General features: G+C 42.5%; 1 protein-coding gene across 1 annotated transcript in view; it reads right to left on the reverse strand.

The window, feature by feature from the left end:
- LOC117410072 (kin of IRRE-like protein 1) overlaps positions 1–14,111 on the reverse strand; it is a 38,698-nt gene extending 24,587 nt beyond the window's left edge. The window contains exon 1 of the mRNA XM_059021637.1: positions 13,629–14,111. Within this exon, the coding sequence (XP_058877620.1) occupies positions 13,629–13,677 (49 nt within the window). The 5' untranslated portion in view covers positions 13,678–14,111. The remainder of the gene's footprint in view (positions 1–13,628) is intronic.
- Between the last annotated feature and the right edge of the window lie 479 nt (positions 14,112–14,590).

Consider the following 14,590-nt stretch of genomic DNA (forward strand, 5'->3'; position numbering starts at 1 on the left):
CCCTTTTCTCTACCTCCTATCTCACACGCTTTCCTGTCTTCTCTCTCCCTTTTCTCTTCCTCCTCCATTTTTCCTCTTGCTGTTCATACATAATCCTTCCAGAGACTAGGGGGGTGAACTCTGCATCATCAACTGCTGCTGCTGCTGCTGCTGCAGAGTCACTTCCAATAGGAGCTCGTTTGTTTGACGTCTCATCCTGAAGGACGGAGCACAAGGAGGTTCAGTGACTTGCTCAGGGTCACACACACACACAGGGAGTCAGTGGCTGCTGCAGAGTCACTTCCAATAGGAGCTCGTTTGTTTGACGTCTCAGCTGAAGGACGGAGCACAAGGAGGTTCAGTGACTTGCTCAGGGTCACACACACACAGGGAGTCAGTGGCTGAGCCGGGTGATTTGAACCTCCTGGTATCGAGACCCCTTTTCTTTAACCGCTGGACCACCGATCCTTTACTGATTCTGAAGTCGCTAACAGGAGAGAGACTCACAGCAACGCTCCCACACTTTTTATAAAAATAGATTTCTGATTCCGCGATTGCCTGACTGCTGCTGCTGCTGCTGCTGAGTCCAGAGGTGTTTCTGTCAGAAAACATCGAGAAACAGCTACACCTTCTCACCCCCTCCCTCCCTCCCTCCCTCCCCCCCTCCCCCACGCTCTCCCCATCGCAATGTGTGTTGTATGTTCATCATGCTGGGCAGTGCACTTCTAAATTGCACCCCCCCTCACCCCCTTCCCTTCTCTCCCTGTTTCTGCTACTGTCCATCCTCTTCCCATGTCTCCCCTTCCCTCCCTCCCTCCCTCCCTCTCCCTCTTTCTCTCACATTCAGGTTGCAAAGTTCAGATCTTTTCCATCTGTTTTATTTCTACATGACTGACACCCTTAATACTGAAAGGGTGAGAGAGAAGGGGAGAAATAAAGAAACGAGAGAGGGAAAGAAAGGAAGAACTAAAAAGATGGAGGGAGAGAGGAGGAGAAATAAAGAGAGAGAGAGAAAGAACTAAAAAGATAGAGGGAGAGAGGTGGAGAAAGAGAGAGAGGGAAAGAGAAGAACTAAAAAGATCAAGGGAGAGAGGAGGAGAAATAGAGAGAGGGAAAGAAAGAGAGGAATAACAAACAAAAAGATGGAGGGAGAGAGGAGAAATAAAGAGAGAGGAAGAACTAAAAAGATAGAGGTGGAGAAATAAAGAAAGGAGAGGAAAAGAGGTGAACTAAAAAAGATGGAGGGAGAGAAAGGCAGATGGATGGAGAGAAAGGCAGAGAAATAGAGAGGGAAAGAAAGGAACTAAAACAAAAAGATGGAGGGAGAGAGGAGGAGAAATAAAGAAAAGAGAGGGAAAGAGGAAGAATTAAAAAGTAGATTGAGGGAGAGGTGGAGAAAGAGAGAGAGAGGGAAAGAAAGAGAGGAATAACAAACAAAAAGATGGAGGGAGAGAGGTGGAGAAATAGATAGAGAGAGGGAGAGAGGAATTAAAAAGTAGATTGAGGGAGAGGTGGAGAAAGAGAGAGAGAGGGAAAGAGAGGAAGAATTAAAAACAGATGGAGGGAGAGAGGTGGAGAAATAAAGAGAGAGAGGGAAAGAAAGAGAGGAATAACTTAAACAAAAAGATGGAGGGAGAGAGGTGGAGAAATAGAGAGAGGGAGAGAGGAATTAAAAAGTAGATTGAGGGAGAGGTGGAGAAAGGGAGCGAGAGGGAAAGAGAGGAAGAACTAAAAACAGATGGAGGGAGAGAGGTGGAAAAATAAAGAAAAGAGAGAGAGAAATGAAAAGAGAGAATGAGGGGATGAGTTTTCCACACACTTAACGAAACAACTGAAAAAAATGTTAAAAAAAAATTGCATGTGAAATAATACCATTATGGCTTCCGGTATAGACTTTCATTTCATATCATTTTGTAGTTTCTTCTGATTACATGATGCGAAAAAAATCTAAAATATTCGTATAGTTTCGTTTTTTTTTTTTTTTTTTTAAATGAATGTCTCAATCGTACAATTCGAGGAAGTGATGCAAAACTTTTGGCCAGAGCTGTGGCAGGCGTTTGTATGTGTGCAGTGCCCCCCTTCCTCTCTCCTCTCCTCTCCTCTCCTCTCCTCCCTCCTTCCTCTCCTCCCTCCTCTCCCTTTGTACAGAATGCAGAGAAAACAGAGAAAATGAGGGAGAAGAAAGTTATCCTGTTCTCATCTACATGAGCGACTCAGAGAGGAGACTCTGACTCATAGCTACAAACTAATTAGACTCTGCTGCATGAGGGAGCGGGGAGAGAGGGGGAAGAGAGAGAGATCGGAAGGGGGGAGAGACAGGGGGGAGGGTAAGAGAAAGAGTGAGAGACTGGATAAAGAAATCTGTTTCTCTTCTTGTTAAATGTACAAGCAGAGGGATGAGAGAGAGAGAGAGAGATGGATGAGAGAGGCTTAGTCATACATTCTCGAAATTTTTTTTTCAATTCTCTTCTCGATACATTTACCAGACACAGAGAGACATTCCTCCAGCTGGCTCTATTAAAACACTCATTAAGAATAACAGCCAGAGACTGATCACCGCAATCTCTGCAGGAATGCGCTTCCCTCTGCAATAAACCAGTGCCTCGCAGACAACAGGTCACATGTCCGGCAAACTTATTTGGGTTTTTTTTAGTTTGATTTTGTCAACCCAGTCATTCCAATTTCACTAAAATTATTCCCTTGAATTATTCCCTGATTATATATATATAATCCTTTTTTCCTCCCTTTTCATTCTCCCTATCTTTCTCTATCACTCTTCCTTTCTCTATTTCTCACTCCCATCCCTCTCTCCTAACTTTCTCTCCTCCTCCATTTTTTCTCTTCATCTATCCCCTCTCCCCTCTCCCCTCCCCCCTCCCCCCTCCCCCCTTTCCCCTCCTCTTCCCTTCTCTCCCCTCTTCTCTTCTCTCCCCTCCTCTCTCCTCTCTCTCTCATCTGCTCTCTCCTCCCCCGCTCCTCTCCTCTTTCCCCTCTCCTTTCCCCTCTCTCTCTCTCATCCACTCCTCTCCTCCCCCCTCTACTCTCCTCTCCTCTCCTCCTCTCTCTGTGGTCACAGCCTCTTGGTGATTTCCAGTTTCTGGAATGCAAGGTATTTCCTGTTGGATTCCCATTAGGTTTCGTCTCTCAAACTCCAGTCAGCTAACTTTGAGAAACTTGGGAAAGACTTAACTGTTTCTGAACAACAGCAAAAAAAAAAAAAAACTACAGTAGAACAAAAGTATTTGATATTGTACGAGACGGTCTCCGCTTCAGGTCCGAACGCCCAACATGGCCAGTCCTGACTGACAATTGAACAACTCGCTTTCCTTATGTTACAGCTACGGACAAAAACTGTGCATCCCATCTATGCTTCATAAAGTCGAATGAAACCTGCTGAATAATATTATAGCTTCCGGTACAGACTTTTTATTTTTCGATATCATTTTGTAGTTTCTTTGCTCACATGATGTTAAATAAAAGCTCTCAATTATGTTCATATAGTTTTTATTTTGTATTGTCACAATCCTAGAATTCTAGTTGACGCAAAATACTCTCTTAATTTGAATGCAAAACTTTAGCACAGTTGGTGCAAGGAGGCTGTGTGGTCCAGTGGTTAAAGAAAAGGGCTTGTAAACAGGAGGTCCCCGGTTCAATTCCCACCTCAGCCACTGACTCATTGTGTGACCCTGAGCAAGTCACTTAACCTCCTTGTGCTCCGTCTTTCGGGTGAGACGTAATTGTAAGTGACTCTGCAGCTGATGCATAGTTCACACACCCTAGTCTCTGTAAGTCGCCTTGGATAAAGGCGTCTGCTAAATAAACAAATAATAATAATAAAGTTGGTCAGTTGTGTTCAAAATGGCTTTGCTAATTAATTTCAGAATCAAAACAGAATGCCTTTTATACCGTAGTGTAAGGGTTAGAAAAGAATGACATTTTTCAGTTTACATGTAACTTTGTAACTGTAATCCGGATTACATTTTTCAGTAATTTTGTAACTGTAATCCAGATTACATTTTTCAGTAACTTTGTAACTGTAAACTGGATTACATTTTTCAGTAACTTTGTAACTGTAATCCGGATTACATTTTTCAGTAACTTTGTAACTGTAATCTGGATTACATTTTTCAGTAACTTTGTAACTGTAATCCGATTACATTTTTCAGTAACACCAATGGCTTCTCTTTCTTCAGACAGGTAACAGCATGTGGTAACGCATTACAATTTGACGTGAAAAAAATAACAGTTACTTGTAGTTACTTTTTTTTTTTAAAGGACGATGCCGAATGCATCACATGGAAATCAGAAAGTGTTTCATTTCAAATTCATTGGCAGCATTCAATATCAAAACGGTTTTATTTTCTTTCCCAAATGAGCTCCTTCCCTCCTCCTCTCTCTCTCTCTCTCTCTCTCTCTCTCTCTCAGCCCCTGTGTTGCCATGGCAATGGCCTCAGTCAATAGACAGAGTGTGCTTCTCCAAATCCTAGAACTCCCGGGGTCACCATGGCAACGCCTCGCCAACTAAACATTCCACAAACTCTCTCTCTCTCCCTCTCAGTATCCCTCTCTCTCAGTACCTCTCTCTCTCTATCTCTCTCTGTACCTCTTTCTCTCTCTCAGTATCCAGTACCCCTCTCTCTTTCAATATCTCTCTCTGTACCACTCTCTCTTTCAGTATCTCTCTCTGTACCTCTCTCTCAGTGCCTCTATCTCTCTCAGTATCCATCTCTCCCTCTCTCTCTCAGTACCTCTCTTTCAGTATCTCTCTCTGTACCTCTCTCTCCCAGTACCTCTCTCGCTCTACCTCTCTCTCTCAGTGCCTCTCTCTATCTCTCAGTATCTCTCTCTCTCCCAGTACCTCTCTCTCTCTCAGTACCTCTCTCTACCTCTCCCTCTCTCTCTCAGTATCCCTCTCTCTCAGTATCTCTCTCTGTACCTCACCTCTCTCTTAGGTTACCAGACATCCCATTTTTCAGCCTTCATTTTGTATCCCCTGGTTGGAAACAGCAACGCTGTGAAATCGTCCCTGTTTAGTCTGCTCTCTGGTATTCTTTAACCACTGCACCACCAAACCTCCCTTTATCCTTTTCCTCTTTCCCAGCTATCCCCCCACCCCTCTCAGAAAGTTCTATTTCCATGGCAACGCCAGCCCCAGCTTACAACTGCCTAAAGATTCGATAAACTAAATGAAGACCGGAGGAACAGAGGGCTGAAGCCGCTGAGCTCATGTTAATCATTTCTAGTTAATTTTTTTTTTCGGTCCTTCAGGCCCTGAATATCTCGCAGTACGACGGCAGCAGCATCTCCAGAATCATCCTTCTGCTCCTGCGTTACAATCCTCGGGGAAAGGTTTAAGGGCTGTGACGTAGTTTCGCTTTATCCTTGAGTTTTACAAACAAAGAAAAAGGGCAAAAGACAAGGATAACAGCAAGAAACAGCTTCTATAGTTTTTTTCCCCCTTGCTGATCAGTTTAGTTTAGTTTAGTTTAGTTTAGTTTATTCACTTTGTGCTCACAGACAAGGCCCAGCTCAATAGCGCAGCACTAATCAAAGAGAGATCTAGAGAGTACAGCTGTGGACAAAAGTTTGGCATCACCTGGAAGTTATAGGGAGGTCTGAGGTTCAGGGTTAATACCTGTCTCTGCGTCTGTCTGTCTGTGAGTCTGTCTGTCTGTCTGTCTGTCTGTGAGTCTGTCTGTCTGTCTGTCTGTCTGTGAGTCTGTCTGTCTGTCTGTGAGTCTGTCTGTCTGTCTGGGAGTCTGTCTGTCTGTCTGTCTGGGAGTCTGTGAGTCTGTCTGTCTGTCTGTCTGGGAGTCTGTGAGTCTGTCTGTCTGTCTGTCTGGGAGTCTGGGAGTCTGTCTGTCTGGGAGTCTGTCTGTCTGTATGAATCGTTGAAATCAGTTATTTTATTTTATTTCCCCCCTCTCTCTCTCTCTCTCTCTCCTGTTCTCTCGCTCTCTCTGCACGGTTTCCATGGTGATGCCTCGGTCTTTTTTAAATTTCTATAATTCCCTCTCACGTTTCTCGTCTTCTCTGCTTCCGATTTATAACATTTTTTCTCTGATCCTTCCTCCTTCCTTCATGTCTGTCTGTCTGTCTCTCTGACGCTCTCTGACGCTCTCTGTCTGTCTGTCTGTCTGTCTGTCTATCTATCTATCTATCTGTCTGTCTGTCTCGCTGTCTGTCTCTCTCTCTCTCTCTCTGTCTCTCTCTGTGTGTCTCTCCTTCCTGTCCTCAATTTCCATAGCAATCTCTATCTTGAGTTCTCTTTTTTGTTCATCTTTTTTTCTTGATGTTTCTCTAATTCTCTCTCTCTCCCTGGTCCTTGCAATCGCTCCGTTGCCATGGTTACCTCATTTTTAAATTTTCTTTCATATTTCCATCTGCATCCCCCCCCCAATCTAGCCTCTGGTTAGAGCGTTGCTATAGCAACAGATTTATTTTCCTTAAAAAGGAAAATTATCTCTTTTTTTCCCTCACTTAAAATACCCCTACTCTCCCTCCCCCTCTCTGTGACCCCAGTTAATTCAGAGTCTTAAACCTGCAGTCAGACCTGCCCTTTTATCAGAGAGTCCAGTTAGTTTATATTCCCAAAACACAAACACAACGCACACAGCGAGCGACAACCACAAAAATTATGTTTTCAATTTAGACTTCAGGTTTTGCATCAGCACCCGATAGAATGAACTAATTCTGCTTCGTGAAGTCCAGTGAATGATGTCTCACTCCTTCAAATTCTAGGTGATGGAAAACAGTTGTTGATGATGCAGAGTTCACCCTCCTAGTCTCTGCAAGTCGCTTTGGATCAAAGCGTCTGCTGAATGACTGATTCATACTGATAATAATTCAATCTGATTTCCCCTGCAGTGTAGCTTTGAGGACCAGCATATAGCAGCTGATTCAACTCAGTGTTTTCTCTCTCTCTCTCTCTCTCTCTCTCTCTCTCTCTCTCTCACTCTCTCTCTCTCTCTCTCTCTCTCTCTCTCTCTCTCTCCTGAAATTCAAACCCAGCCTCCCGCTAACGTGAGTATATTTACAATCTCGATCGCCCCCCCCCCCCTGATTTTGTTTTATTATTTTCATTGTTACCTTATTTTGAGGAACAGGCTACTCTGTCATTTTTGGGGCATTGCTTTCTCGGTTAACTGTATTGTTGTGATAACAGCAGTGTGGAGTAGTGGTCAGGGCTCTGGACTCTTGACCGGAGGGTTGTGGGTTCACTAGATTGCTCCAGTAAAAACCCAACTGTATAAATGGGTAATTGTATGTAAAAATAATGTGATATCTTGTAACAATTGTAAATCGCCCTGGATAAGGGCGTTTGCTAAGAAATAAATAATAATAATAATAACTTAGTCTCATCTCTCCTCTTTCCCTCCTCGTTCTCTAATATCTACCTCTCACTCTCTCCTCTCCTCCCTTTACCAACAATCTCCCTCCTTTCCCTATAATCTACCCTCTCCTCTCCTCTCTGCTCCCCCTTTCCTTCTACCACATGTCTCATTCTCTCATTCCACGAGCTCTCTGCTCTCCCCTCCTCCCTCCCCTCTTTCTTCAGTGCTCACTGAAGCAGATATAATCCCTCTTTTCATATTTCCTCTGTTCTCTCTCTCTCTCCCCTCTCTCTCTCTCTCTCCCCTCTCTCTCTCTCGTCTATTCTCTTCTAAAGTCTGGCTGGGCTGCTTTAGTTGAAGCCACAGTGTTCATTATAATCTCCACGCTGCTTTCAATATAACCCCCCTAGAGCTCTGGCTAAAAGTTTTACATCATCCCCCTCTATATAGAATTAGCTAATTCTGCTTCATAGAGTCCAATGAAACCTGCTGAAAAATGTTCCCTTGTTAACATATTGAATTCCACCCCCTCTATATAGAATGAACTCCCTCAGCTTCATAGAGTCCAATGAAACCTGCTGAATAATGTTCCCTTGTTAACATATTGAATTCCACACCCTCTATATAGAATGAACTCCCTCAGCTTCATAGAGTCCAATGAAAGCTGCTGAATAATGTTCCCTTGTTAACATATTGAATTCCACCCCCTCTATATAGAATGAACTCCCTCAGCTTCATAGAGTCCAATGAAAGCTGCTGAATAATGTGACTTTAACATATCGAATTACACATCGCTGCTTTTTAGTTTTCCCACCATATATTTTAACAAAAAAAATGCCAGAAATGGAAAAATGTGACCACACGATGATGTTAAATAAAATATCTAAATTATGTTCATATAGTTTTTTAATAATGTCTCAATCCTAAAATTCTAGGTGATGCAAAACTTTTGTCCAGAGCTCCCAATGTTGGAAAACCTCGTTCCGCGTCGCCTTCACATTGAGAGCTGGCAAACTCCCATTGGGGAGCCCATTCTAATCCCAGCGTGTCGCTCGAAAGCACTGGTTTTCAACCTGTGGCACATGTCCCAGTACTGGTTTGTGACAGGCTTGCAACTGGTCCTCAGCGGCACGTCTTCTTCACAGCGATGGGATTTCTCAACCACAATACAATACTCCCTTAAACACACTATCATAGTGTATCAATCTGAATCAATCTGTCTCTCTCCCTCTCCCTCCCTTTCCCTCCCCCTCTCTCCTCTAGAACAGCACTCACCCTGAAGCCAGTCTCTGTGTCTCTCTCTCTATCTCTCCCTCTCCCTCCCTCTCCCTCTCCCTCTCTCTCCTCCAGAACAGCACTCACCCTGAAGCCAGTCTCTCTCTCTCCCTCCCTTTCCCTCCCTTTCCCTCCCTCTCCCTCTCCCTCTCCCTCTCCCTCTCCCTCTCTCTCTCGAGCAGCGCTCTCACCCTGAAGCCAGTGTCTAATTGTTTCTTGAATAATAATGACCTCTTTGTTTTTTAAGCAGCTACAAAAAAAAGGGAAAAAACAGGAAACAATTCGGAGCATTTATGATTAAGAGAGAGAGAGAGAGAGAGAGAGAGAGAGAGAGAGAGAGAGAGAGAGAGAGAGATTAATGAAGATAACATTTAACGGTCGCAATTTTTGTTTTTTAAACCTGTCAAAAGAAAACAGATCTTCGAAGCAGGTTTTTTAATTCTACCAAACTGTACATGCTGATAATGAGACTTCCATTGAAAATCTAACCAGACCAATCCTATCCCTAAACTTAACCATCCCCCTCTCTCCCCTCTCTCTCCTCTCCCATTCCTCTCTCTCCTCTCCCATTCCTCTCTCTAAAAAAATAAAGTTATACACAATTGCACAATTTTATTGAAGCGACACCTCCTCCCTCTCTCCCTCCCTCCCTCCCTCCCTCTTTCTTAATTACTTCCAGATGTCCCTTGGCATTTCTGACAGTGAAAATCATGGCCCTACATTTTTTAAAAAAGCAAACTTTTTTCCTCTTCTTCTCTGCTCTCCCTCCTCCCTCGTTTCTCTCTCTCCCTGTCTCACCCCCTTTATCAGTTCTGCTCTCTTTTCTGTCCTGTCGTCCCCCTCTCCATCTCTCTCTCTCTCTCTTCCAATCTTTAACTTCATTGTTTCCTCCAATCCCTCTCTCCTAACTTATGTATATATCCCATATATATTCTTCCTTTGCTAAACGCAATTTGATTTTCTTATATCAAACTAACAATGATGTTAATAGTGACAATACATACATTGTATTATTGAATTAAAAAATACAAAAAAGTCACAATCTCCAATCCGAACATACGCATTAGGTTCTAAACTCCTCTCTCACACCCATAAAAAAGGGCTCATTTTCATGATATTCTGCTTATCAAATATGAAACACACACACTGACACACACACACACACTGAGACACACACGCTGAGACACACACACACACTGAGACACACACACACACACACTGAGACACACACGCTGAGACACACGCACTGAGACACACACACACACTGAGACACACACGCTGAGACACACACGCTGAGACACACACACACACTGACACATACACACACTGAGACACACACGCTGAGACACACACACTGAGACACACACACACCGAGACACACACACACACTGAGATGCACACGCTGAGACGCACACACACACGCTGAGAAACACACACACACACTGAGACACACGCTGAGACACACACACACCGAGACACACACACTGAAACACACACACTAAGACACACACTGAGACACACACACACACACTGAGACACACACAGATCAAAGCGTACTCTTCTGTCAGCCTCAATGAGACACTCCAGTGTGCTTCTCTCTCTCTCTCTCTCTCTCATTCCTCAACACCATGTTTTATGTATCGACATGAAAAGAAAAAGACGCACAAACAGACTGTGTCCCCCCCCCCCCCCGTCCCCCCATCCTCCAATCCCCCTTTGATATTCATTTTGTTATTCAGTCATTATTTTACCCCCAGACGCGTTTCTCATCAGACCCCAGCAGCGAGACTGGAACCCAGGCCTCCTTCACAGGCTGTAGAGATTATTAACTCGCTCCTGGCTGCTGACAGATAAGCATGCCCAGTTAAGCCACCGGATCCTCAGCTGAGATATTATTGCACCACTGTGTCACTGTAGATCTAACTCGCTATAATCCTAACTCGCTGCCTCCTGGTTCATATTGTATTCTAGTTGTGTTATTATTATCTGCACTGTCTGTAAACCGCACTGTGTTTAAATATGAAGCTTGCATTGTAACCCTGTCTGTGCTGCCCTGGGACTCCTGTGTGAGTCGCCTGGGATAAAGGAGGCTGACGAATAAATACATTAATTTATATTATTATTATTATTATTATTATTATTATTATTATTATTATTATTATTATTATTATTAATAATAAGTCTGTTCCCAGGTATAGCTGAGCTGGGTGTTCTGTACAGCTCTGGCAAAAAGCTTCGCATCATCACCCTACAGAATTAAAGTCCAATGAAAGCTGCTGAATAATGAATAATGTTCCCTTGTTAACATATTGAATTCCACCCCCTCTATATAGAATGAACTCCCTCAGCTTCATAGAGTCCAATGAAAGCTGCTGAATAATGTTCCCTTGTTAACATATTGAATTCCACCCCCTCTATATAGAATGAACTCCCTCAGCTTCATAGAGTCCAATGAAAGCTGCTGAATAATGTTCCCTTGTTAACATATTGAATTCCACCCCCTCTATATAGAATGAACTCCCTCAGCTTCATAGAGTCCAATAAAAGCTGCTGAATAATGAATAATGTTCCCTTGTTAACATATTGAATTCCACCCCCTCTATATAGAATGAACTCCCTCAGCTTCATAGAGTCCAGTGAAAGCTGCTGAATAATGTTCCCTTGTTAACATATTGAATTCCACCCCCTCTATATAGAATGAACTCCCTCAGCTTCATAGAGTCCAATGAAAGCTGCTGAATAATGTTCCCTTGTTAACATATTGAATTCCACCCCCTCTATATAGAATGAACTCCCTCAGCTTCATAGAGTCCAGTGAAAGATGAGTGAGTTCAAGTCAATGGAATGGTTTCTGTCCCATTACCCGCTTAAAATGATGATTAAACTCGCTTTGAAAACATACAAGGAGTCAGGGGTCTCTGCTCCACTTTTCTCTTTGTCTTTATTTTTTAATAAGTCTACAGAATATGTTCTGGACAAAACTGGGTCGTGTAAGGCAGCTGCTCTCAGGAAGAGAGAAACACAAAGCATCTTGGTAGCCTTTTAGATTTAGTTCATGTAGATCGTTCATCTTAGATTAGGCTTGAGGCATGGAGACTGAACTGCTCCCTCACCCCCCTATGAGAAAGGGGGCTCCCTCCAATCCAGGGCAGGCTTGAGGCATGGAGACTGAACTGCTCCCTCACCCCCCTATGAGAAAGGGTGCTCCCTCCAATCCAGGGCATGCTTGAGGCATGGAGACTGAACTGGTCCCTCCCTCACCCCCCCTAAGAGAAAGGGTGCTCTCTCCATTCCAGGGCAGGCTTGAGGCATGAAGACTGAACTGCTCTCTCACTCCCTCCCTCACCCCCCCAAGAGAAAGGGGGCTCCCATTCCAGGGCAGGCTTGAGGCATGGAGACTGAACTGCTCCCTCCCTCCCTCCCCTAAGAGAAAGGATGCTCCCTCCATTCCAGGGCAGGCTTAAGGCATGGAGACTGAACTGCTCCCTCCCTCCCTCACCCCCCCTAACAGAAAGGGGGCTCCCTCCAGCCAATGAAACCATGCAGAGGCTGGTATGATAGACGCTCATTAAACAAACAATTACCGACTGATTCGCTAATTAGCAGCTAGCCTCGTGTAATGACGTGCATGGGGACGGGTGTCGCTAAATAATGCGCGTACTCAGCCCGGAATTCCTTTATTCCGACCGCAAAGGACTCGCTGTTTACACTCATAGTCTAACAGAGGGCTTTTCAAACCGGGTCCTGCGCAACCGCTGTGTCTACTGACTCGCATTCCAACCGGGCACTCAGTCACTTAACTATAAGCCCTTAAATCGAACTGATCATTTGTTTAAAACACACCTTATTCTATTTGTTTTTCAGCTTTTAAACAATTGCAGAGTTCAGGTAACTTATAAAATGTTATCGCTAACTTTCAAATCTGCAAAAAGTTTTTTTAAAAAAAGGTCTAATCAAGCAAATTATCAGTTCAATTAAGGGTCTAGTTAAGTCATTGAGAGCTCGAATGAAAACCAGCAGACACAGGGAGACCCCAGGACTGAGTTTAATATATAAAGTGCCGGTCTTAATTGAGGGGTCTTGAATTGTTAAAGGCTGGCCGGTGAACGGTCAGACTGCTCGGTGTGTGTACAGAGGGGTGATCTGCTTACACACAGCTGTGGATAAAAGGTTTTGCACTTCCTAAGGGACTGTAGGACCGTGACATCAAAAATAAACCATATGAACATCTTGTAGATCTTTTATTTAACATCGTGTTACCAAACAAACTACATGACTCTGCAAGCTCGCCATTTCTGTGCAGTGACTCGCTTACATAATTACAACGTTGCTACAGAAACGACGATATATATATATATATATATATATATATATATATATATATATATATATATATATATATATACACACACAGACACACACACTGTGCTGCATATATGGGTGCATTTTTAAGTGTTATCATATTGCTTTTTTTAAAAAAAAGAGAAGAGAAGAGAAAAAACGAAGTTCTGCAGCTACATAAACATTCATGCTAAATTAAATACCGTTAATAATTGCCCACAGCCTCAGTCAACGCATTACGATAAATATTTTATACCATTATTGGCAACCGTAATAATAATAATAATAATAATAATAATAATAATAATAATAATAATAATAATAATAATAATACAAGTCTGAATGTTTAGACTACGAACGCATTTTCCGTTTAACACAAATCGGTTTAAACCTCGAAGTTTATAAAAAAATCAAAATAATTCGCGTTTGATTTACAGACGTTAAAATAATACGTTTTAATATATTAACTTTTTAAAAATCATTACAGGTCTATATTATTATTAGTTCTGAAAATGATTTAAAAAAAAAAAAAAAAAAAAGCCGGAGCATACTTCGTATGAAAAAAAGAGATGACGACATTGTTTGAGAAATGTATACCTATGCATGAACTAATATAATATATACAGTACAGCCCGCAGATATGCGTTTAAACAGAAAAAAAACAACAATAATGGCAATCGTTACTATTAACACGTTTACCTTTCTGCAGATTCCACGTCAGAGTTATAATCCATATTAACAAAAGCATGTTCTTCTCGTCTCTCTGCCTGCGTGTGTCGTAACAAGTTTTCTCCAACACAATCCTTTCTTTCCCGTTAGCTTTGTATAAAAAAAAATTAAACAGACATTTAAATTTTAAAAAAAACAGTCGTTTTCTCTTGTATTTCTCTTTCTTCAAGCCTCCTTGCGAGATTTTTACATCCGTTATTTATTCCGATCTTTTCCTCGTTGTTTGCTTTCTTTGAATCTCGGAGCTCGCTTCTTTCTAAACTTGATTTTTCTCTTCCCCCAAAAACTGTGCTTATGATGCTATGCGAGAGGAATTGTGAGACGCTCTCACACTCGCTCTCTCTCTCTCTTTAAAAAAAAAAAGGAAAACAGCGACCCCCTAGTTTAGTTCAGGCGATAGCTGGTATTGCATGTTTTTACGAATAAAAAAAAGGGAATAGGGCGACCCCTAGTCTTGTTCAGGCAATGACTGGTATTGCAGGTTTGAAGAAGCGCATGTGTGTGAGAGTGTGTGACACGAATCGACTCGAAGACGAGAAACACGCCCTTCTCTACTGCTCAAAATCTACCGAGACAAGAGAGCAGTTCTTTACACAGATCTCTGGGACACTGAAGGTTGAGATTTCTGTAATCGTTTGGTATGCTGTTTTTATTTTAATGTTGTATATTAGTATTTATTTTGTAAGAGCTTTGGTAAGAGAGAGAGTGAGAGAGAAGGGGAAGAAAAGGGTGTGGGATAAAATTATAAAGAATTGCTATAGAGAAACAATCGTAATTTAATAATGTAGTAGAGAGAGAATAGTGATTTTAAAATGTATTTTCACATTGCTTGCAGATAAACGGTAGTAGGCTGCCCTCTAGCGGTGCAGATTGAGAATGCACATTACATTACAGCTATGGTCAAAAGTTTCGCATCTTACGCTCTATCTATG

The sequence above is a fragment of the Acipenser ruthenus genome, unplaced genomic scaffold (genome assembly GCF_902713425.1).
Source record: "Acipenser ruthenus unplaced genomic scaffold, fAciRut3.2 maternal haplotype, whole genome shotgun sequence".
Lineage (NCBI taxonomy): Eukaryota > Metazoa > Chordata > Actinopteri > Acipenseriformes > Acipenseridae > Acipenser > Acipenser ruthenus.